This window comes from Dromaius novaehollandiae, chromosome 7 (genome assembly GCF_036370855.1).
Source record: "Dromaius novaehollandiae isolate bDroNov1 chromosome 7, bDroNov1.hap1, whole genome shotgun sequence".
NCBI lineage: Eukaryota > Metazoa > Chordata > Aves > Casuariiformes > Dromaiidae > Dromaius > Dromaius novaehollandiae.
In genome coordinates, this window is record NC_088104.1 from 32,500,955 (window position 1) to 32,527,530 (window position 26,576).

General features: G+C 35.7%; 1 protein-coding gene across 3 annotated transcripts in view; it reads right to left on the reverse strand.

Moving 5' to 3' along the window:
• Nucleotides 1-26,576, reverse strand: part of HIBCH (3-hydroxyisobutyryl-CoA hydrolase) — a 43,980-nt gene that overhangs the window by 14,065 nt on the left and 3,339 nt on the right. For all 3 annotated transcript variants that reach the window (XM_026097517.2, XM_026097671.2, XM_026097595.2), the window contains exons 4-11: nucleotides 26,289-26,373; nucleotides 25,573-25,653; nucleotides 23,638-23,690; nucleotides 8,332-8,410; nucleotides 3,690-3,835; nucleotides 2,547-2,633; nucleotides 896-954; nucleotides 20-101 (exon numbers count right to left, since the gene is read on the reverse strand). In XM_026097517.2, the coding sequence (XP_025953302.1) occupies nucleotides 20-101; nucleotides 896-954; nucleotides 2,547-2,633; nucleotides 3,690-3,835; nucleotides 8,332-8,410; nucleotides 23,638-23,690; nucleotides 25,573-25,653; nucleotides 26,289-26,373 (672 nt within the window). The remainder of the gene's footprint in view (nucleotides 1-19; nucleotides 102-895; nucleotides 955-2,546; nucleotides 2,634-3,689; nucleotides 3,836-8,331; nucleotides 8,411-23,637; nucleotides 23,691-25,572; nucleotides 25,654-26,288; nucleotides 26,374-26,576) is intronic.

A 26,576-nucleotide genomic window follows, 5' to 3' on the forward strand; every position in this document is an offset into this window, starting at 1 on the left:
TTAACAAAGAACACGTTACCTCTAACTGCTTAATGGCAAAAGCAGAACCATCTTGCTTCAATTTTTTAACTATTTCTTCCATGTTATTTGCTGAGAAAAGACTAAAACAAAAAGAAAGCTTTTATTAATAAATGAATGAATTGCTACAGCCTTCCTCTTCCCTATGAAATGGTGGTAACTTACAGAAATTAGAAACAGAGAGCTTAGCCTGATTATTTGCTTTGTTCTCAGCAATACATTCTCTGCTGTTCAGTTTTAAGTAACTCAATTGATGGGCATCTTCTGTTTACAAATCTGTAACATTTTAATATCCCTCACTTGCAAGTTCTGATATTTATCCAAAATCTTTGTTTAATTACTACCATCTGTTTTATCTATGTTTTTATAACGCACCAAATCCTGTGCTACCAGCTCCTCTTTACCGGTTTGATGTCTACACCTCCAGCTACTGCCATTCTTCACGATTTTCAGCTTCTTACTGCTCTTATCGCTCTCTCCCCTTTCCTCTCTGATACACATAAGCCTCAAACTAATCACAGAAATGGCCTCACACCAATGAGCACAAATGTGCTACATGGTATTTCTTGGCCAGCTGAACAGTTAGTCTCACAAAATTCTCTGTCCAATTTCCATAGAAAATGTTTGTTTTACTGTGCTATAGGGCAGTTGTTTGTAAGAACCATGTATGAATCAGGCAAAATGCTGAATTATTTAATACTGTGATAAAGGTAATATCTGATGAGTTTCAAGTAAAGCACCCTAAAAAGAAATGTTTAAAAGACTACCTTCAGCATCCTTTCTATCACTTTATCTGTTGGGTGCTGATATTGTTACTGGATTTAACTTCACATTTTCTCTCGAAAAGAATAAAAAAAGAGGAAAAATTCCCAAATACCTGTTAATCTTCTCCATATGTTCATCAAGTATAAACTCCTTTTCTTGATCAATTTTGCTCTATTTAAAAAGCAAATACATATTTTACTTTGTTATTTTCGACCATCTGAAAAGTCAGCACTGAAAAACTTCAGTGATTTGCAGAAATATCACAGGTAGATCATTTGATGTTCATAAGACCACCATTTTTAATGATACACAATTTTACAGCATGCATAAGTGAATTTGTCATTTCTTGTTTTGAATGTTAAAGGTGTCATCTCACGATGCAGCACTGCCTTTGAGCTATTTGAGTGTGTATTTGAGTGGTATCTTGTACGTAAATCACAATTGTTCTATCAGTATATCTCTGCATCAAATACACTGAGAAAGATGGTGTAGATAAATCCCAGAAAACCTGAGAATGTAAAAGGAAAGGAAATAGACTTCCAATATGGAACACATCTGATTATCTTTTTTCTTAATTATAACAGTAGTTTTATATATATAGGAAAAAAGGACAGAACAGAAAGAATGTACATCTTTTCTCTCACTCCCTTTATAAAATTTTGTTTAGTTAAAAGTTATCTAGAATATGTGCTTTTTGTTTGGAATCTTATTCTTAGCAATATTTCCTATTTTTGTGCTTTCTTGTTTTTTTGGATTTATATATTAATTTCAAGAGTCTAATTTTGATTTACAGTTATAGTGTTTTCTAACATTTCTAACATATAAGTTATAATTTATAATCACCTTGATTTGCAGACAAATGCTGGGGCTTAGGGTTTTTTATTTCTCTTTCTAGTTCCCTTCAATACTAATGCAATATTTACTCTTACAATTAAATAGGCAGCACTTACACAGTGCTAATAAGTATATAACAATTTTGTATTAACTGTTTTTCACTGACTCTTGATCTTGATAGACAACTAAAGAGACTGAAAGATTTGATGGATTTAAGTGGAAAGTATGACAAATGTTTTAGACCTGCTGGTATTAAGGGGTTTAGGACATAAACAGATGTTTTGCTAGCAGCAGCTGAAGCTGAGAAATAGGTTCCCTGTTATTCTAGCTCTGATAAACAAAAAATGCAGCTTCCTTTTCCATTAAATGTCATCTTGTAAAGCAGTATACGGCAACATATAATCAGTCCTATTTTGTAGCTTTCCATTTTGTCAAAATAATCAGTACCACTATGTAAATTAGCTTACCCCATTTATTTTTCTAATTAATCTTCATATGAGAACTCAGTCATTCTAAAACAGAAATAACTCAAGTAGACACTGCTCATTTTAAAACTAAACAACTGGGGAATAAGACTCAGGGTGAATGAATATAGTAACTACCAATACATAGTTTTGTACTTTTAGCATCATCATGCTACTGGCTGAGAACTTATATATATATACACAGAGAAAGAGAGAGCTTTGGGGAGTTCAAAATGAATAAAAGGTAGAAAGTAAAGAAAGAAATAGACCTTTACATTTTATTTTAATTTTGACACTGTAGTGCTACAAATCAGTATTTTATAGAGTCTGGATAGGTTGGAAATCCATTACTTTTGTAGCCATAAAACAAATGATCAGTAGCATGAAAAAAAGAATTTGTATTTACACATATTTAATTAACAATTCTCCTTGATTTCAATTTGGGACAGTAATTAACCAGATTACCTTCACATGGTAAGAGTTCAATAAGTCTGCAATGCTTTCTGTTGAAGGAGATTTAAGTGCAATCAAGTCTTCCTCTAAGGTAGGCAGCTATTAAAAAAAATTAAAAATAGGTAAAACAATGCACTTCTTGGATTATTATTACTATGTTTTGCTACTATATTTTTTATATATATATAAAATATATATGCATACTATAACTAGATATAGAACTATTACAGACAAAAAAATCTTTTAGGCCAGATTTAAGGAGGTACCAAGCAGACAAGAGAAGGAGCAGGGGTTTGCTTTTCAGATGTGTTTAAACATCTGGTTTAATTATGCCTGCAGTGAACAGCCAAGAACTCTGCTTCCCAAGCAGACCCACAGACTAGAGCCAAAGCAGGAAAAGCCAGCCTACGATAGTCCAAGAAAAAGCAGCAAGAGCCTGGCAACTGCACTATGCTTGAACAGTATTTGTTAACCTACATGTCTAACCAGCAACAACAGTGCAGAAACAGTGACAGGCACTGCCCGCCAAATCTGGAAAAGCAGCATAAGTTGTTAATGCTGTAATGTTGTCCGCAGTGTCGTTAAGCCTGGTCTTTAGAGAAGGAAAGCTGCCTCTCCTTCATGGTACAAGAACACCGACCCCTCTGGTTTTATCAAACAGGCTAATTCTACATTCTCTTCCAGCCACTATAAGAAACAAACAGGGTAGCTATTACAGAGAATGATAAAGAACATATTAATGGGGTATTATGTAAATTAGAAATTTTGCAGTTGTATAAATAACCTCTCCTTTCAGAAACTGTTGCCTAAATTGTATACACAAAACAAACAGTAGGCATGGTAGAATGGCAAGATAGATGAAGACAGAGCATGCAATTTTTCAGCAAGTAACTTCAATTGTACCTAGTTTATAAACAGTGGAATCATATGAACAGAGCGTCACTGGCTCCTTCTACCAAGCTGTCACTAGCTGGCCGGTGTCATAATGACAGCTTGAGAGCACCTTATGGTCGCCATCCACCACGCAGGGCCAGCTAAGATACCTGTGCATCTGCATACCGGTAGGCTGCTAAATGTATATTGGTGTGCTGAAACACCTCAGCTTGTCATTATGGTAGTAGGCTAAGCCCTCACTCATACTGGCTCGCGGTTTACCTTTTCTGAGTCTACAAAATGTGTAGCGATGCCTGCTTTTTGCACATCTCTTCCTTTTAGCCTAAATCCTGTTAGTGCAAGGTAATAGCCAATCTTTCCTGAAAGTCTTGGCAAGAAATATCCTCCACCTACATCAGGAAAAAGGCCTGTAAGGAACAAAACAAAACAAGTGAAGGGAGAATCTGTTATTCTAATCATAAATGTTACTCAGTAGCTATTTATTCTTGTCTCACTTTCGTCTCCATGACTTATGCATGGCTTTCTTGCCTGAAGTTTCTCCTTGACTTAGTTTGACATTTCTCCATCATCTAAATCCTTTCAAAAAACAAACTCTTGAAAAACACCTTCCAAATTACATCCTTTCCACTGGCACATAATTTACCAAGATATGCCAGACAACAATGTTCATTCCATTTGCCTATAACCTCTTCTTGAAACATTTTTAGATGTCTGAAGAATACATGCATGCTCCCAGCAAATAACAGAACTGACACAAAGAACTGTGAAATAATTTGTGCAAATTCAAACTGGAAGCTGCTTTTTCTCTGAAATCTTTTATTATGATAATAATATCAAATGATGAAATTGCACCTACCTCTTGCACAGCAAAGCCTGAACAAACATTTGGTCTGAGGTTTCATTAATGAATCAGCAGTATTTCACTTGCAAGTAGTTGCCTTAGGTCACAAAAGAGTCATTGTATATGTCACATAAACGTTCACTAAAATGTTTTAAAATGTGGGTAATTAGTGTCCTCTGAATACTCCTCTCCTTTGGACGTTATCAAGGAAAGGTTTCCTTAAAACAGCTTCTCTTCAGTGTTTTCCTCCTCTCAATAACCCCTAAAAGTTCATCGCTGCCTTGTGTTCTCAGTCACTTCTCAGCCTCTCTTCCTCTGATTCCCTTTTGATCCTCCCTGAGTTCTGCTGCCTCTCACACACATGAAATTGGTTTCAGGAGCCACTTCCTACCAGTTATAGTTGTACTATTCTATTCTCATTCCGACTGATGTGTGTGTTGCCATTAACTGATTTATGCCTTATCCCATAGGCTGCTGAGACATACAGCTCTTCTAAAATGCTGAAAGTCTTGTTAGCACCTTTCAAAAGCTCTAAGCTGCATTATACCCAGCTCATCACTTACCCTCTTTTTCATCTGTAGTCACTTGCTGAACAGTTTACTCCGCATTTCACCTTCTCAGCTTGAGCCATCATATATATAATGTTGATGCCAAGACTGTCATTTAGTTTTATGTTTCTAGTCATCTGTCTCCTCCTGGATTTCCTACTCCTGCAACAAATCCTCTCATTTCAAAATGAAACTTCTCTTACAAATGCTCTCCAAAGCAAAAATGACAATAACATTATTCTCCCTGTCCACCTGGACTGCAATTTTAACAGCCTTTTCTTCTTTCCTGTAATTAAAATACTGATGCTGAAGTACTTCTCTCCCTATCCTCCAGTAAGCTCCCTCACATTCCAAATAGTGATCTTCATGTTGGTATTTTATAGGGCCCTTCCACAGGGCAATAGCCAAGAAAATAAATTCTATATAAACTATAAAGTTGATTAGTTTAACTTAATTGGATTTATAGTGGTGAATAAAACTAAATTGAATTAAGGTCCCTTTAAATCTTAAGAATTTTACAAATAGGGTAAATAAAGGCACAGCTAACCCACTTTAAACTTACTCTGCCGCATAAGCAAGTCCACTATAGCTTCTATTATCTCCTATTGAAGGTCCCTGTCTTCCTTTCCTCTTACAATATTCCTTCTCCTGCCTCTGTTCCATAAATTCCTCTTAGTTCTCTCAGTACTGCTCCCCACACCTTTCTACTTGCTACCTAGTTTCTCTTATCATCTTTCTCTGACCGTATCTGACATACTCGAAAATTTTTCCTTTTGGCAGTATTTACCAAACATTTCTCAAATCCCTACTTAAATAAGAGAAGACCTGAATGGCTGTTGGACTGACCAAGCTTAAAAGCGTCGGTCTGGAACTGTGACTTGCAGCCTACCCTCTGCGACAGATGGAATAAGCTTCACTCTGGTCCCAACTGTGAAACTGTGTCTGCTGTTGCCAAGTGTAAGATAAAGGTACTACTGCTACATTTCTACCTTATCTTGCAGGGGTAGCTGGAGATTTGATAGTAAATGACCTGAAAGTTTAGAGGGCTATACAAAAAAGTGTCAATTAGTACTATAACTGCATCTTACAGCCCACTTCTTACAATATACTTTTAGATTCTGCTCTTCCAATCCATGGTCTTTCCACACCCTCCTACATATGAGCTGCTTTCCTATGTTTTATGTTAGTTTTAAACTCCTACAAACTGGAATTCTGTCTTCTATTTTTATTTGCAAAGTGGCATACATACATCACTTTATATTTATGGTGGTGTATAAGTGCATAAATAACTGCATGAAAACACAGCAGCTGAATGAATGTTTTGTTTTCATAGAAAAAGTGTGATGCCTACTGAAATAAGTGAACATACAAAAAAGATCAATTAATACAATAGCTAGACAGCTAGATGTTTTAAACATACATCATAGAGATCAAAACACAGCTAAACCCTTAAATCCAGGCAGATTTCAGTGTTTTGGCTTCTAATTGATCCTAAAAGGGTTTAATTACTTTCTTCCCTAAGCAAGTTCTAAGCTTTTCCTCCAGAGATCTTCACAGTTTATTTTTGTTTAAACAAGTCCCTGTAAACATAAGAAATGTATGTAAAATACATCATCTTTGGTAACACAGGACTATCCATATCTTTACCATTGAACAAGAAAACAAAGGTATCTTCATTGTTAGAATAATTTCACATGTGAAACAATTTCTCTGTTTACATTAAAAAAAATCTTTAGTTTCACTTTTGTTGTAGAACAACTGATCATGAATATCATGAGTTTAGTAAATTCATGTAGCATTAACACTTGCACTATTACTAAGTTGTCCTTTAGCAGAGACACACATTTGGAAGACCACAATAGATTTTTTTAATTTCTCATCCTAAACTTATGTATTCAGAAAAATTACATGACACTATCTGCTAGCAGGAAACAGCTCTATAATTTTTCCAGGAGTTATAATGCTAATGAGCTTGCTTAATTGGGGGGGGGGGGGGGGGGAAGGGATTCTGGAGGTTTTGCTGGACCCTCACAGTTCATTTAGTATATTAAGAATTTCAGAATGAATCTTATGAAATGCTTCGTACAGGCTGGATAGCAATGAACAACATACAAAATGTGTAAGATACCCTTTAAAAATATGAAAAACATTGTATCTGTTAAGCAACACTACCAGACACTACCAAAATCTAATCATTAGCTAAGCATGACTAACCTCAGCTGTAATGACATTGTTATATTAAAAACATACTCAACAAAAGCAGAATATTGTAACTTCTATTCTCTTTTCAGCACTGCTTCCTAATTTTGATGTATGATTTCTTAGTCTTAATATTACATGACTGTCTGGAAATTCCTTCACTAGGAAATAATGGTCGCTACTTCTCACTGTTAATTCTTCAAGGTGATACCAGGATAGAACCCATCATACGTGCATATGGGCTATCCTAAGCACAAGGTAGGGTTCTCTGTTCTGAATAAATATGTTCAGCAAAGCCGCATGTTACAGACATGCCTCATTCTCCCATTTAAAGGGCCTAAAGATCAGAACAACTGGAATAATCATTCAGTTGCCTTGACTTTAAAAGATGTAGAAACTAGAAATTTTGAAGGAGAAAAATGCAGGATATGTTATAGGCTTTGAGCACTCCACAGAAACATTGTCAGTAACTAGGTAGGAGGGCTCTGGGCATGGAGGAAAAACTTAATCGTTGCAAAGAGGAGTATATGTGCCTTTTACAGATAACAGTACGACCAGTGTGGCATATCCCATTGGTACCATGACCGTCGGCAAGGGAAATGTGCATGATTTCATGGCAGGGCTCACTATGCTCTGACTTTTCTTGAGACACACCACTACCTTTATATAGCTCAGGGACATAAAATTTTCTATCATATCTCTCATACCTCATATCAAGAGAGTTGACAAAGGAGTTCTAGGATCAAACATTAGAAAGCGCAAGGTAAATGTTGCTGTTAAAAAAGAAAAAAAAAACCCTCTGATCTTGCCTGCACACGATCTGTGCACAACTTCAGTGGGTCTACATTAATAGCCTACAGCATAAAGTTTTAATTTATCAACATTTGTCTCCTTAATGTTGCTTATCAGCTTGCAGTATAGTTAGTTTGTCTCGTAATGGAATGAGTTCAAAACGGAAAGTGGGTTTGCACACTTGCACTGCACTCTCCAGACTCTATCAGTCTAAATCTGTAGCAAAGACTGTTAGTTCCTTGCATCAATTTCCATTTTGAAAAAAATTGTATCCTGATAGTCTTTATGTCAGTCAGTATAGACAGTAAGCCCTGGTTTGAGAACCTCAATGATCAACTTCCCAGAATACAGAGACAAGAATCTATTAATTTAATAGGAAATAATTTTAATATATGGTCATCTCCAATTCCATTTTAAAATACTTCATTACCTCCACTACTTTCAGTCAAACACATCTTATCCCAATTAAATGAACAATGAAATCTGAAACATATTAACACGTGATAATATGTTAAATACTTACCTATTGCTGTTTCTGGCATTGCAAAAAGTGTCTTTTCTGTAGCAACTCGGAAATGTCCATGAACTGAGAGGCCAACTCCCTATGAGTGGAGCACAAACCAAAGAAACTGTTATAAAATGGCTACTAAAAATAATCATAACCATAATCCTAAATAACACACCTCCTGCTTCACTCTGAAATTAAATAATATTAGATTTACCATGCACACCTCTCAAAAATATTAAAAGGCCTTTTATGGTTCAAACACTAATAAAGCATCATATTACCTTTATGATTTGATTAAAATAGAATTCAGTGCTTTAACAGTTTGCAGAGTCATACAGAGATTAACTCCAAAGAACCCATTAGTGAAAGCAAGAACAGGAACAAGTGACTCCGCTTTCTCCTTTAAACTGCTAAGGGAGGTGACATTATTTTGCTAATGTCATTTTGCCTATGACTTTTGCACATCCAGCTGCCAACAGAAAAACCCTAATACCTACAGAGTACACATGAATTCCATGAAGCTCTAATTATACTTTCAAAAGAATTAATATTTAACTATTCTTATAATGGGATAATTACCAGCTATATCAATATAAAAGTATTAAAAAAGGAAAAGCCTTCAGCTTTACTCATTAAAATTCAAGGTATGTAGTTTGAAACTCAATTTTACTTAACCTGGACACTTCAGCTCTCCAAGCCAGAAATGGCATCCCCCTTGCTAGGTTTCTAGCCCTCTTTTGTAGCAGTCTTTCCTGAGGAGACACTTCCTTCAAGACCAGAACTACTTCTACTTTAGCATATCAGATTTTCTGATATTTTAAAGCAGTGAACAGCAGCAACGGCCAAGAAAAATACATTTTTTTAATTCACACAAACTGAATGTTCGATAGGCAAACTGACAGATGTGAAGAGAAACGGTTATCTGACAAAATCACTGTTACTTAGGTCACTTTTGATCAAGAGTATTTGGATTACTTGGCACAACCATAACATACGGGAAAAAGAGCCTCACTTCTTAAAGCTTCTCTACATGACACATACCAATAAAAAATAAATGTGTGTTAGATCCTAGCTGGTTACAAATACCCCCTACTGAATATTTCACAAGAAGGTGCTCTATATAAATATTTTCTTTCTCTTCCTTTCCACTGCTTCAGCTTACTTCCTTTCCTAACTGTTCAATGTTCATTTGCTCAGTTCTCTTATCCCTTCCATTCTCCTACTTAAACTAAATATATTTTAGAAATCTTTGCCAAAAAGAAGCCAACGTCTAGTGAAGACGGAACAGATTTTTAAGTAACTTTTCTAATATTCAGATTTTAGAAAGATAGTGCCCTACCCAACTAGGATTACTAGTTGTCAAAAGCATCTTCACAATATTTCATACTCTCCATTAGAAACAGAGGCATTAACTGGGTGATACCTCCATTGACCAGCACTATGTTTGATAGGCTTTTAGGGAAAAAGTAGAACATCTTTTCATTTTGCTTATCAACAGATATCTTCGGGTTTTTTGCATTAAAATTTTAAAAAGTTATTTATAATAAAAATGGCATCCATTCTCATGTGTTCTCCTCTGGCCTCTTAAAATTCTGCCCAGCATGAAATCATTATCACTGCTTATTCCATTAGGGTGATACATGATTAGATTTGAAAATATCTTCAATTTTTTTCTGTAAAATGAATACCTGCATATATCAGTTTTTACCAGTTTAATCTTCTGAGAAATAGACGCTTCAGATTTTTTGGTTGTCATACTTGATTTTATATGCAGAGACTAAACCAAACCTGTACGCATGATGTACTAAACATTTAAGGAGGAAAATGAGTTTTGAACAAGTATCTGAAACTCATTTGCCTATGGAACAAACTTATGTCTCATCCCTTACCTGTCCTCCAGCCTTTTCATTTGAGGACTATACCTAAATGCTCTGGTCAGAGGCTGTATATCTCACTCGAGCAGCATAGAAGGCAGTGGCCCTCTATTTAGGTCTTTTGTAAATGTAAAGTTATGTGACAAAATTCCATTCCCCCATAAAAAAGCTCTATAGTTCTTAAATAAAAAGTGGAAACATGACTTCAACATATCTTCAACTCTGTATTAGATCATACCAGTGTATTTTCATTGCACTGGTTAAAACTTTTTCTACAGCAAGATAAAACATTTTGTTGTTATTTTTATGCAAGTTCAGCAATAACAACCAGCTTTTCATAAAGATAACTTGAAATAAAAAAGCCCCTTTTGCTTGTTCTGATGCTTAATTTTTTTTTCATTTTATATCTAAGAATGCAAATAATGTTCACCATAAAGCAATTTTCTGGCTTTTTTTCTACACAATTAGCAGTTTGTATACAAAGAAAGTCTCAAACTTTCAGCTTGAGTATTAAGTAATGAAGATCGGAGTGCAAATTCCACGAAGAGACATTCTCTTCCAAGTTTGGGGGGTTTTTTTAGAGTGATAAAATTAACTGTAGATTTTTAATAGTAAAAAAGTTGAAAGAAGTAATTTTCATTAAATCAGATTTCACTTTCTCAAGTACTTAAACCATAACTGGATTTTTTTCCTAGATAGCCTTCAAATTTTGTAGTATAGATAAGAGCTTAATTTCCAAAGTACATTTAAGACTGACTAAAACTGTATTTTCTTCCTATATATTGTAAAGCAAATGGCACGAGTATATCCCTATTTCTTTGAAGATCATTCCTAAATAATGCAACACTAACATAAAATTAGGAAAGAAAAATTAGTTAATTGTTTAAGGGTATAAAGTAAATCATTAAACTGATGACCAAATGCTTTTGTATGATTATTTGCATCTTCCCAAATGTTTTTTTAGCACACTGTCTGTATGTATTTAACCTTCTCCATCCAATACCGAGATAGCTGCATATTAATGTAATAATATTCTGTGTAAAGAACAAGCACCTCCAGCCAGAAGTCTAAATGTATTCTTTCATTTCTGAATGTAACTTTTTTTTTTTTTTTTAACTGTGAAATCTTACACAGTCAGAGTCCCACCTAGGAGGCCCTTTGCACTATTAAAATAGCTACAATCACTAAATAGTCCCAGCATTTTCGAATACAGGTCTAAGTGCTATAATGTCTTTACTAAAATGCACTATATCCTGTAATGTCAGAGTCCTACATTTCATGACCTGCAAATACATAGTAAAGCTAGTTTCTTCCTTCAGACTTTTCCCCAGGTAGCATATTTCTGTGGTGAAAAAGGCTTGTTTTTTAATTGAGACCATTTACCTTAATATTGGCAAGAAACTGAATGAGCGCACGGTTCCTGGCCGGGCTTGAACCACAAAAGAGGCAATGTGGCAATAAACAAAAGAAACCCAGCACAACACAACAAAGGGTAAACATGGCTGAACACCGATGTGTAGAAAAAGCCAGCGTGCAGCAATCTTTTGTTGACAAGTTTTCAAAAGCATTAGTTCAAAAGGCAAAGCAAATGAGTCAACTGCTTCAGGCAGCACCAGGGACTTACAGTTATGTTGGATCAAAAATGCTATCACTGGTGTAAGAGCATTACCTCCTGCATCCAGACACCAGCAAATCTTAAACAGAATCAATATTCATCTTAGACTTTCCATCATTAATACTATGGACCAGTCCAAAGAGCACAATCCAATTTTATCTGTAGATACTAACAGACAACAGGAATTAGTGTACCAGAGCTATATTGCACAATGGATCAATCTAGACTAAGAATATCACATTATTTGATTGATGACATATAAATCAACATTATACAATTAAAAATCAATCATTAAAGAATAATGCTTTTGGTGGAAATTTTTCAGTCGTTTAGGGGTGGTATTTTTCTATATAAAATAATAATTTTCATATGGAAGGCTTAGACAAAATGTTCTTGAGATTTCGGTAATGCTAATTACGTATTGGAGCCTCTCAGTCCAAATTTCTACGGACGTACAGCATAAGAACCAATGGACTTGAGATATATTATCTGCAATAATAACTTCCTAGTCTTAAATATTTTCCTTAAATGCCTAACGCCAAAAATGCAAGAAAGCTTGTGCCATGATTGATAACCAACACTTGAATATTCTGAGGCTTCATGGCACAAACCGATGACACAGGACATTCCAGTCATATATTCTCCAAAGTTTACTTTTATCTTGGCCATAGATTCAAGCATAATACTAAAAAAGCCCTCATTTCTGAATATCTGATTGTCTGCAGTTTCACATTGCCCCATTCCATGTATATTGACTCCTCTGAGGCAAAAAGACATGCGTTGGACAGTTTGGTTTCATGGTCCAGTCTGGCCTACATACACCACTGCTGGACAACCACGACACAAAAATACCCCACCTAAAAAAGCTTCTGAATACTCGAGAGTTTTCTGGAATAACTTATTTTCAGAATTAGAAACATTTTCCTTGCTGCTTTTTCAGCATCGTACATTAGTTTCTAAGATTTATCTTTAGTAAGCCTACAAAGCTTCCTGGCATCAACAGTCAGCTATATCTGTTAAAAAATATTCTTTCATGTCAGGGGAAGCAGAACCTTTATCAGACACAGACATTTGGTGTGACAGAAAGAAAAACAGCAAAAGGGGATTTAGATCTTAAAAGCCTAAAGCAAAAAAAAATTCATTTTATTATTTTACTAGCTAGTGCCATTCTTTTTTCTAGTGCTAAATTTGAAAGCATTCTTTTTCCCCAACATGCTTACATAACTGGTCACGTATGTTACGAAAAAGATTTTTTTTATTATTCCATTCCAGCACAATTTTAGACATGATCAGATTATTGACAATATAATGTACCAACAGTGAATCAAATTCTCAAAACAATATGGACTGGTTTCTGCCATTTATTGTATATTGTATTGTATATTAGACACATTTGCTGCCTTTCAAAACAATGCTTATATAAAGCTAATTAAATGCTCTATGGACGGTTCTCTGCAGCTTTCTGAATTCAGCTGAACTGCAAAATTTATTTCCCATTTTTTTCCCTGCAGCATCTGGCACCACAGGGAGTCCAGTAAGCCTAAAACTGAAAGAACTTCCCTTTTTTAGTGTCCTCCAATCTGTTCTTATGGGAGAGGAGGAAAGGACAGAGAGAGCAAGAGGGAGAACTTCAGACAAATCAAAATACAGATGAAGTTTAGGAAATAAGAAAGAGCACCTGCATCCACAAATATGAACAGGAAAAGAAAATTAAACTCTGGGAGACCAGCTCTGGCTCTTTGTCCCCCTGTATTACCCAAAAATCTAGCTAATACAGGCAATATATGTATGTCCATCTCAACACATCTTAATGTCTGCAGTGAATGCAGGCAGGTGGCAGAAGTTTCAGCAAGGTGCATCAACACATAACTAGGCTTTTAAGCTTTTTCTCTAAAAACTGAAGAGAAAATACTCATTCTTAAATACAGGCACATGCTACAGAACTTTATTTAAACAGAGGCATAGTTATTTGGGATGACAGGGGTGAACTGAGGGGATTCTGTCATGATGTTTTACTTCTGAGGGAAAAGAATGCATAAAAAGCAGAAGAAAGGAGACAGATACATATTAAAACCCAAGGAGAAAATGAGCATTCACATTCTCCTGCAAATGAGAAAAATTAACAGGAATATGAGAGGATGGAGGATGTATGCAAAGATAATTCTCTTCAGAACTTTTTTGCTTGATCTCTAATAAAGGGATGGAGAGGGAAATAATGAGATGAGAAAACTCTCAATACAAACATCTACATGGAGGCATAGAATGAGAGAAAAATAGTGGGACTCTTAACAAGAAAGAATTTGGTGTCAGACAGAAAGAAGAAATCTGCAAGAAAGCCTGCGCAATCCCTGCAATGACACCCAGCTGTGCAGGGGTAGAAAAGCTTTCCATGAAGCCACAAATAAAACCTCTTTTAAATACATACAAGCTTCATAAAAAATAATAATCTAGAAAGCACAGCTTAAAACCTCAACTTTAGTCTGAGCAGACAATTGATATTTGCCCTATGAGGTGGTCACTCTCTTTCTCATTGCTTTGTGCAGGAGTGAGAAGAACATGTAATCTCTGCTTCTAATATATTAAGTGCAGTACCATTATATAATACCAACATCTGTGTGATTTACGTTCAGGAATTCTATCTTTATTTTCCAGGTGGAAAATAGTGGTATCCATGCCTTTTCATATTGTACATCAGACAAGACAGCCACTGTAGTTTCAGAGGGGAACAATGTTACAGAGGGAGAGGAGAGTAGTTTTACTTACTCTACCAGTACAGTTGTCAAACCTCTATTTTAAAATACTTGTTTTCAAGACGGTGCTTTACGATGAGCCCTTTGGGGAAAAACATCACACACAAATCCTAGAACATTCAGCAGATTTTTTTTTTAATAGAGGGTAAGAGCTGTTTATATTATAGTCCGATTAACTACAAAATGAAGTGCACTATTTGTCCCTAGGATCATATGCAGGAGCTTAGCAGGCAGACCAGTAAGCCAGATGGTAAATACACTGCAAGATCAGTAAAGAGTGAATCCTTTTTTTGTCTTGCTTCAACATTGTTTTCAACATCCTATATCACAAAAGCTAAGCGATACACAAGTCAATCTAACAAAGATCGGTTTCTAAGTACAACAGATAACTATTCGCAAAATCTGTATTCTATTTTTACAGTAAAAGCTACCTTCAGCTTTGAGGCATAGCTTCTACGTGGTATAAACGCATGAGTTTTGAGAGGAGCGAGGGAGAGAAGGGGAGAAAAAGGGAGGGAGAGAGAGAATCAGAAAGCGGCTTATCTAGATTTAGTATGACAATTACTTTTGCACAAAGACAGATTTTAGAGCATAAATTAAAACAGAATCCAGGATGTCTGAGCTTCAGCAAGTGATGACTGGAAAAAAACATAAGGTATTTAATAAAAAGGAAGAAAAAGGCGAATCAGGCCAAAAAGCAGTGAGCATATTTAACAATGACATCTACAAGTTCCTGGTTTCTAGCCATAAAAAGGGTTAAAAGAATAATGTCCATTACATGATAGAAGTGCTATGCTAAGAAAAATAATTATTTTTCACGAACATTTAGGGGCTACAGTTATAAGCCACTCAAAGAAGTTCATGAAAAACTTGATATGTATATTATTAATAATAATTAATAAGCAAAATTTAAATGGGGTGCATTTATTGTTTGTGCACTAAACAAACAATAAACGAATAGCTCTTTGATCTGTGAGTGATATCCACCCATGGACTCCATGAAAGCACACTGTTCTAATTAAAGATTGTATTACAAGTGGGCAAAAAATTGAAATTTTTACCAATATGGTTACTTCTGATGTTTTCTAGCTTTGAATATATCTCAAACTCTGGTCTCTCTGCCTCTGTATAAAAGCTGTATGTACATGACTTAAATTAATACAATCTAAAAGCAAATGCAAAAACCGGACGACAAGACATAGCACAATATGGAGAGAGGTGGGGGAGCTTTGTTTATTGTTCTGCCTGTTGTACTTTATGTGCCTGAGGAATATCAGAAGACACCTAACTTGCAAGTAAACATTTACATAGCAGCTGCAATGTAAGTAGTTTGTAATACTTGTCTGGCTTCTTTCTCTAAAGATTCTCTACTAACAGCTCATAGTCCAAGTGAGATCACGCTGAAGTAAAGCAGTCGGTTGTCTTTACACTTCCCACCTTCCTCTTCCACTCTTCAGTCACTTCACCTAAACATTTGCATACTGAAATTCCAATATTCAGTGGTTTACAAGATTTTAGCCTTGGTTTTAGACACAGGCTCACAGCTTTTATTCAAATACCTTTAATGGAAAACAACAGGCAAACATCAAGTTTTATGTACCAGTCTGCCAAAGATACACAGTGCTAATGCCAGGCTGTTTGCTCAGAATGAAAGAATTTGTTCGTGTTTGCACAATGTGTGGCTAGATAGCCATACCTGCAAACGGCACAGAGAGGACAAGGGCAGATCCTTCGTTGCCACTGAGCAGATTAAGGTTGCTGACCACTGAATTTTCAGGACAGATACGATTCCTCCCAAAATCAAATTCTTGTGAAGTCCTCACTAAGACAAATGGACTTTAAATGATGCCAGAGAATAATTTCAGAGCAAAGATACAAACTTCAGCTAAGCAAATTTCTGTCAAAAAAGTCTACACATTAGGAAGAGATCTGGATATTTACAATGAAAGTTTATATAAGCTACTAGAATCTTTTGCTGAATCAAATCAAATGACACCAACACAGGAAAAAAGAGCTCAGTTCACTCTTTCTACTACAACACCAAAAAAAAAAAAAAAAAAAAAGGAGTAATTCTGAATCTGTAGTTCAGAAGGGAAAGATGGGCAGATGTAGAGTAGAATGAGTTTTTTCCAATTCATGGAGAAACTGTAGAGAATGTTCAGAAATTTGCCTACATCTTACTCTCTGGAACCTCTAAATAATCCTATGATTTAAATTAAAATGTTGTCACTCAATAAGCAGCACTCTGAAAATGTTTCAAATTCTGGACTGTGAAGTTTCTGGTGCTTCCCCATATGCAGCATAATTTGTTCTCACAAGCCAACTATAGACACAGAGCCTAGACGGTATCATTAAGAAATAGAGGGCACAATCACCTGAAGATGTGTTAAAAGAAGAGTTACCAGCAGTTCACTATCAAACTAAAAGTTGAGGTCACACAGAAGCCAATCGTTAATACACTTCTATTTGATATTTTCATTAGCTATTTGGATGATGGAATGACAAAGATTTATGTAATTTCCAGATTACATTTTTGGAAGACAAACACTTTGAAGGGCAAGATCAATTTTCAAAATTGTCTCACTTTGGAGAAACAGTGCAAAAAGAAATAGAAACTAATGAAATGAAAAGAACTACACAAAACAAAACAAAATCAAACACAGAGATTACAAGTATGCTTTTAATGGAACAAATACCTAGACATTTTCAGGAGTTATAGCAATCATGAATTTAATACAATTTAACCATGCAATGCTGTTGCAAAAAGAGCTACTTAGACTCCCAGTTTAAGTAAAAGGTTCTCCCTAAGCAACTGTACTGCTAAGTGTGTTAAGTCTAAATGCCTAAAAGTAATAAAAAGCCACTGTTGTACCCAAAGACTGAATTAACAGGTTGGCTTCTGAAATTCAGTTAAGTATCCCTTAGGTGATTGTCTACTGAGGAGAGAATAAAGCAGTCTGCACTGTGTGCTGCTATCACTCTCACAAACTGGACCCTAAAAACTTGGCAGAGGAGGGAATAAGGTTAGGAGAACATTATCTTTTAAAATTGAGTTACATGCAAGTCACAACTTCCTATTACTTTTTCTAAACATGAAGATAAGAGTCTCAGAGTAATGCTAAGAACAGGTCTTGTACAAAGGATTTAAGACAGCTGGCAACTGTACCAAACTCCATTTCTATACTGAAAATGTAATGCATCACAATATTAAGTTTAAATCTACTTGCCCTGCAGGAAGACATTTTCTCATCCTAAAACTCAAAGTATTAATAGTTAAAGTAAGAACTGTAACATAATAATAGTACTCTCATAAATCAGTAACTTGCTAAAAGAAACTTAGCAACTGTTACTCTGTGTAACAGGTCAGTTAGGTGTTTAAATCATGTATCTAGCTGCCCGAAAACAAGAATACCTAATTTTGTAGAACAGCCTTTACTTATCAGTAGAACCATTTTAGGGCCTGTTTTGACCTGATTAATAATTACACACACGGATTCAATAATACTAAGCAATTGGCCTGATAAATGGCAGCAAACAGGCTTTCACAAAACACATAATTCAACTGTGAAGCTGACTGCTACAGTTGCTCTCCAGAGACCAAACCTACTTAATGTCAAAAAAGACTAAATAAATACAAAGATAAATAAGGCTGCTGGTGGCTATTTAACATTAGGATTCTGAAATAACTGCTAGCTCAGGAAGTCATGCATGCTCTAGAATAGCATATGAGGCAGAGTGCTTTGCACGTGCCTTCTCAGATTCCTCCCTAAGGCTTTGGCTCCTGAACACGACAGACTTCTGATATGACAGTATGCTTTATATAAAGTTAGCCCAGCGAGCTCTAAAGATGAAGGATTTCTCTTAATACAAATGACTACTAAACTGATACAACTAACCACACAGACAAAACAATGCTGAGATTGCATAGTCAAACTGAAGTGCCTCAATAAAGGGACCAATTCCTCCAGAGACCATAAAACTAATTCCTGTAAGTTATGAGTTAGCAACACTTTCAGTAAACTAATGAAAAGTAGATGGTTTTTTTGTTCTATTAATGCCTCCCAGCAAGCAATAGCCAAGTCTTGTACTGACTCTAACAGTTTTCAAATAGCATATGTATCACGCTAAGCTGTTATCAGAACATTCATTCTAGGCTGCGCTAAAATAGCTACATGCTTTTCACTAACATTTTAGATGTGCAGATAGCTGTATTAGTCTTTCTTTTCTCAGAAATGCTGGACCATACCCAACTTGGGAATACCAATACCCGTGTGACATGAAATCTTACCTCATCAATCAAGCACCAAGTACTTATCAAAAGTATTTAGCAAAAGTGTGTGTGTTACTTAAAGCTGTCTTCTATGCTTAAGCCACTGCCAGTTTGAAAATACCACTGAATACTCCTGCCATCAAAATTATCTCTTACTCAGCTTTCTTAGCTGAAAACTAAGTGTTTGCTTTCAAATATTCCCCTTAAACTCTAAGCCCAGTCATCTGAAAGTCACCATTCAAATCTCACTTTATTTGGCTTGGCTTTCAGTATGTAAGACATAAGCAAAAGTTAAAAGTGTACTTTAGCTGCAACTTCTGTTGTATCATAGCTCATAAGGTAGGCAGCTAATCCACTGAAACAGGTTAAAAATAATTTTTTTGACCTTTTCAAGGGTCAGTCTGCTAGATAAGGTATCCAACACAGTAATTTATTTTGTGCCAAAACCCTATTTAAAAACACAGATTTAGACTGACCTTTTAAAGCAACACTTCTATTCAATTGCAAATAACTGGGGAAAAGATTAAGTTGAAACTTTCAAGAACTAAGAAGCACAAGTTCAGTCTGTACCTACTTTGCAGATGATAAAACTGTATGTTTAAATACACTGCATTTCTTGTCCACTAGTTGGGTATTTCATTTTCAAGGAAATAAAATAGCTATGGACAGCAGTCAACTGAAATAATTTGAAAACTGGTTTTCAGTAACATGATAGTATATATCCAGTGTGTATCCTTCAAAACTGAGGTACTTTTAACTTCTTCCACTGTTCTTAAATGGCATGCTGTCATACTTGCTTCATCAGACATTCTTGTCATTTGAACCTATTGCCATGAAGCTGAATAAATGAAAAAAGTTTTTTTTTTTTGGGGGGGGCGGGGGGGAAGGCATTTACAAAGTTCATCAAAAACTGAAGTTCTATGGGAATAGCAGCTGTGGAAAACAAGCTCCACAACCCCATCTATTGGCTAATTAAGTCTTCAAGAAAGCGATCTACCAACCTCTGGGCAATAATGCTGAAACAAAACTAGTTCCTTTTTTGGATAAAATTCCAAGTTTTATCGTCAAAAACCTAAGATGCTTGTGCATCAGTAGCAACACTTACTACCTAAACATATAACTGAGTTTCTATTACACTATTTGACTTTTAACTGATTTCAAATTAGAGCAATAGTGCACTCCATATGCATAGTGCTGTAAAGGAGTACCTCCATTTTTGAGCAGTGTTCATGCTTCCTTGTTTTGATGCTTCAGACACCACAGAAACTGACTTGCTTGTATTTTCATCCATAGAAAAATGGTCTAAAGCAAAATTGCAGCATGTAAGAGGTGGCCCCCGATCTCTAAGCACAAGCTTTAAATACTTCTAAAACTAAGGATTTTTATACCAAAATGGGGGGCAGGAAGTCTTTCACTGTGGTTCACAAGTGACAAATACTTGTGGCTCCCATTCACTTCTAGAGACTAAGATAGTGAGATCTTGACATATGAAATAGATGAAATATCCAACTGTAGATTCCTAGCATCTCAAAGGCTGATCTAAAAGAAAGTATCTAATTATACTGTGAATAGAATGACTCCTTCATATGAAGGCAGTTCTAGTGAATAATTACAACAGGATAGAGTACATACACACAACAAGCAGAACAAGATAACACTATGACCCTGACAAGTTCAAGGTCTATTTTGGTGGTTTTCAGCCTATAAAATCTCACTGCAGTGAACCTATTTACACCACAGTAGGTGGTACAAACAGGAGGGCAGGGAAAGAGAGGGAAGAATAACTTTGGGAGCTAACCCACTTCCTTATCGCACTTGCTGGACCATCCTCTGGTCCAAAGGAATCAAACTAATCTCACAAATGGGGGAAAAGGAGTTTGAAAGGAAAAGGGTAGAAGACAGGTCAAAACTAACACAAATCACATGCACAAAAATAATCAGTCTTGAAAAACACTGCTGTTGCCCTCAGTAGTTAAACCATCAGTATATACTTCCATGTACTGCAAATGAAAAAATGTATATTGATTGAAAACATGCACTCCTGTAGGAAAGACATCATCTCAGAGTAAACTGTAGCTGTAGTAAGTCCAAATTAAAGAACATTCAAGATAATCTATTAAAAAAATTATAAAGTGGTCTGCAACTCAAGACTTAGCTGCAGCTTCCCCTAAATTAAATTACATACCAGCTCAGTCAAAATCTCCTCCTCTCCCTGAAATGAGGATAACTGCCACTAGTAACATCAAACTGATGATAAGCAAATAGGTTGTCATTCAAACCCTAACTGCAGTTAAAGTCTGCAAAGGATTCAGTGAAATGCAGATGTATTTGGATAGCTTATACTAATGCTTCACACTAACTGCTGTCTCTTAAAAGCTTCATGTTCCCTTTAAAAGAAAGGGAATTAACAATCTTAGCAATGCATGATCATCTGACTCCCCTATGCTCTTTTTTAATCCAAAAAAATACAGTCCTTTCAAAGGACAAATTTCTATTCCTGCTTAGGTCACAATCATAATGCACAATCTACAGAGCCTTTAAAAATACATCAGCTTTCATGCAGTTTTGCTCTTTCATAGCTACTAATGCCATTACTCAAAACTTCATGCAATAAATGGACTCCCTATCTCTTATCCACAAATCTCCAGGACTCGTATCTTTGATAAAAGCCTTTTCTGCAAAAAGAACCGTAAGACTAGTCCCCTTTGTGCTGGAAACAAGTAATCTGTGTATACTGGATTGGTGTGGGGGGAAAGGCTATCTAGCTGAAATCTTTGGGGTGTGGTGGGGGAGAAGCAAAGGGGAAGAGAGCTATTGCCTAATGTTTCAATCACAAGCTGAAAAGCTTATAGCCAAAATAGACAAAAACAATATGCAAGGGAAGATGGAAAGGAAACAGTCACAACAAGTGAAGGACTATGTAGTATTCCACTTCTTTCATCCTGTCTTTGACAAACCATGTAAATAGACTGTGTTCATACTGTACTGAGATGAAAGACAACAACAGCCTCAGCCTGGGGCCTTGATGGCACCACAAGGATTTAAGCACAACACAGAAGAAACAAAACTCTGCCTATCAGACGCAGCCAAAGAATGAGCAACACTGAAGTCTGAATATGGCATGCTTTCTCTCTAAATGACAGCATTTAATGACTACTAAAACATAGAGGATTTGGAGCTGTAGGCTTGTTGTATGTGTGTATGTATATATATATATATATATATATTTTCTTTTCAGAAAGCATAAGACAAGAAAAAGCAAAATACTTCTCTAGAGATACTGTTATAGACTGTTGCACTGAAATACAAAATACTGCTATTAGATAGGCAGGAGAAAAGTACTTAATGTAAAGCTTTAGAGGTCTTGCACACCCGCGCCTCTACTTGTGCTAAACTTTGCCTAATGCAAACACTTGACAATATTATCTCTAAAAGAATTAAAAGTGAATGGGGTAGAACACAAGTGGGGTGTAGAAAAGGGTTTTAAAAAAAAAAACTTGAAGAGTAGCTCTCAAGAAAGGTAGTATCTTCTTGGAGGTGACTCATCTGGTCAACTAGCCTGATCTCATCTCCCCCAGCAAGATACCATACACCTCTACTCACCAGGTTCTAGAGGGGAAGGTCCTCTAAATTTCTGAGTATCTACGTAACATCTTAATATCTATGTCATGTTTCAAATGTCCTAACTAAGAGGTAAATTCATTCTCATATATACAGGCTGTGTAAGTCTGACCATCAATTCCATATCATAAGCAGGTATGTTCAAACCAAAGACAAATCTAAACACTTACTGAATAAGCTGACAGCACAAGCATTTAAGCAGCTTTCCACCATAGCTATTGATGCTCTCTATTACACAGTTCCTTTAGAGCTTTGCTTTCAGTGGTGAAAGGAGAGTACCTGTTTAAGAGCAGTTTTGAAGAAGTCCTAATTAGCAGTGCAGGAATACTTGTGATCACCCATAAAGCTCAGTGACAATACAGTATGCAAACAGACTTCACTGTCAAACTCACTGCTCAGAATAACTTGAAATGATTGTATCGTATATGATTCCCTGCTACAACATAAATATATCCAACAGATGTCAAACTGAAGAGAACAAACAATATGTCAGTATGAAGAAAAGCATGGTACTGCCATTTAACTACCTACTCTTGATATTTAGATCCAATTGCTAAAACAACAATTATCACTGAACAATGTAATGGAGTTTTCTTTAGTCATATTTTTAGAAATAAATTGTGGCCTGGGGAGGAGAAGGATTTTCTTACTCATGTTCTAAGAGTACTGTAGAGGTGAGACAGTAGATGTATTTCTAGATCATTTGATGGAAAAAACATAGAACTCGTTTTGGACATCTAACCAAGATTGAACTTCTGTCAAACTATAGCTTAGAATGAGACTTTTTCCAGTTTTTCAGACTTCCCCTTAATTGTACTATTATAGTTCTATTTTTTTATACACTTCGAGTGCAAAATTGTCAGCTCTTTATCATCTACAAGCTGATGCCTAAGTCTTCCAAAAACTCTCTGAATGGTGTTTGCTAAAGTGACAGGATTCTGCTGTTTTTCTCCAGACTGCTTCCTCTGAGGATCTGGCAATAGTTGTGCTAGCTATCAAAGAACAGCAGAAGCGGTAAAAGAGCAGCAATCCACTTTAATAAGCTACACAGAGAAAGTTCCGGTTAAGATGTTTGTCATTGAATTGGAATGTGTGAAATACCACGTGTGCACTTCATTCAACTTTAATACAGAATATTACATTAATCTAAGACAAATGATATCAGATATCACACCAGGGTACTTTACTTACCCCTCCCATTGTAACGCCATCAATAAGTGCCACATATGGCTTCTTGCAAGTGCCTAAAATGCAAACAATTGCACATCTTTTTAAGAGTGGACTGTGACTAACTGTATACATGGAACACTTCCCCATGTCGTATTTCAACAGAACAAATTCTATGAAAGAAAATAAAGGAAAATACCTTCTTGATAGGTTGATATTTTATTATTTATGTCAAGTAATTTCTAACCAATGGAAAGAAAGATTAGTTACCAACTTACTGCATTCCTGTAGTGTCTTAAGCAAACATTAAACTGTCAAATGTCAGGGTGTTTGCTATGTGAGTACCTGACAACCTAGCCACATCTTGCTATTATAAATAACTTTGTAGTATGTCAGACACAACAGTTTCCCTTTCCCCCTATCTCACAGCCTGGATTAACAGCACAGAGTGTGAACCAGCACTCCAGTACTTTAGTACAAAGCCAGATTCATTAGTAGATTTCAGCCAGAATGTGACCATGAATTACTGTAATGTGAACATGTCCTGTCTTGCCACCTCTGTTACACATTACAGCCTGGAGAAAGGGACAGGGCAGACAGGTGGAGATAGTAATATCTTAAAGTACTAGTTATATCTGTCAACTTTAGCTGTTGGAGCTTTTAGGAGGTATGAAACTGAAGACCTGATGCTTTCAATTACCATTCAAAGAAAGATTCAGAAGTTTTCTCTGAATGAAACCACTGCCTGTTACTCAATGTTCTCAATTCAGACCGATTCCAATCGAATTGCTGATACTGGTATCTGCTGCTACAATGTTAGGATTTCTACAGCAACTATAGAACCTTCCTTTAAAACAAACAAACAAAAACTATTTTAAAACACAGTTAAATCTTTCATGCTAACTAAATTAGCAGTTAGAAAACAGAAGAACTGCATTTTTAACATAGGAACTAGTACATGGGCTCTGGATGCTAGTCTTTGTACCAAATTTCCACAGAAGCATGCCTTTCCAATAGCAAATGCAGTGAAAGCAGCTCCTCTGTATATTTAAAGTTGTAAAATACAAAGTATAAATTAATCTCTTCCACAAAAATCTCAATCCTAAATGAACACAATCATATAAAACTTATCCAGAACTTATGCCTTGTAATTAATTACATGCATTAGAAATGTAAAATACCCTAATTGCTTCAAAAGCTTTTAAAGCCTTGTAATGTTTGCCATGCTAATACTACGTTTTTCCAAGTACATGAAAACTTAAAAGTATTTTCATTGCTGAAGGCAAGAAAGGCATATAACAAACATTCTAAAACTGAGAACTCTGCCAAACCAAGAAAACGTAACTTTTAAGAAATTACTCTTATTCTATGCTCTTCTTTCAATTTCAGGGTTGTTATGCAACATCTTCACCTCTTCTATAGTGACTAATATTAGGTACTTCAGGTGAATGCCTAAAGCCTGAACTGTATTCAGTGTACTGAGAAGTGTCTTCTAACCAAGCTATTCAACTCTTGACTTTCACCCTAAGTAATAATAATTTAGACCCTTTTCCCCAGCTTTAGCATAATTTGGTCTTCTGCTATCTGACTGAATATTACTGCCTTCTGCGTGCATTTATTTTTATCTCGTGTCTTGAAGTGGATTAACAATACTTAGGGCATAACTTTATTGTCTGTATCTAATGTTTACTTCATCCATAACTGAAATGTGACTACCAAGAACCCTGGGATGGGATGAGGTAGCTATCATAATATGTTAAGCACAAGAAACAAATACTGCATGCAATGTACAAAAAATGAGATACGTTACAGTCCTAATACTGAACTTGGTTGAAAAAAATCACTACTGCTATTTTGTTATTTCAATCTTTTATAGATTAGCGAAGAGAGAAAGTGAATTCATACTCAAAGTCACTATTATGAAAAACATAGTGCTTTAGAATTTGTTATTAAACATACCGATGGCGTTGTTCAGGGTATATTCTTCTCTGAAGAAATCTTGTGTCAGCCTATCTCCAACTTTTCCTGCATCTGCGATGGCTAAGAGAAATTAAAAGTCTAAAGATAACCATAAGCTTAACAGAAAATATATTTAAAAAAAAAAAAAGCCAGAGAGAAGCCAGAAAGAGCAGGACATAATCTAACAATAACCTATGCTACTCATTTGCCTAGGATTTAAAACTGCTCACTTTCCGAGTTTGGAGATTTACTACAGTTCATAGCTACAGAATAATCATGAATACATGGATCACTGTGGTCAGCTCTGTATCTAAACATCTCAGAGTTAAACATCAGATACAAATTATTCAATAGTAGTAGAGCTGCCTATTGGGACCCTTCAAATTTCATGTAAAGAAGCTGCCAGTAATGAAAATCTGAGAAGGTAAGGTAGAGACAAGAATCTGCTCTTCCCTGGGATGGCTAGTTCCCATTACCCAGCTATTCAAAAACAAACCAATTTTTGCTCTTTTATACAATATTCTACCTGCTGTCTCATGACAAGTAACTTATACATAATCTGCACATCAAGGTGTCATAAGAAGTCAATGTAACTAATCTTACTATTGTGCAGCAAGCCCCATTCACCTGAGTCACACTAAATAAAGGAAATCAATCCATACTAAATTGATAACTGGAAAAGCTAGGTCAAATACTTAAATGATTACAGTCCTTACTTCTGATGTCACCACCAGCACAAAAAGCTTTTCCTCCAGTTCCCTTTATAATTATTAGAAAAGTTTCAGGATCTTGCTCCCAAGTCTAAAAAAAAAAAAAAAAAAGTAAAACATTTCCACGTAAGATGAAAGTTTGTGCAACAAGTTCTTTCTCCATTTACTGCCTATAATTCTTCTTTCACCTCTTCAAAAAAGCAAATCGCACCATACTTAAACTTCAGTTACAGTTTGAGATGCACGTGTTTGGGAACTTCTGACTGACACTCAGATTTCATCGCTCCTATTCAA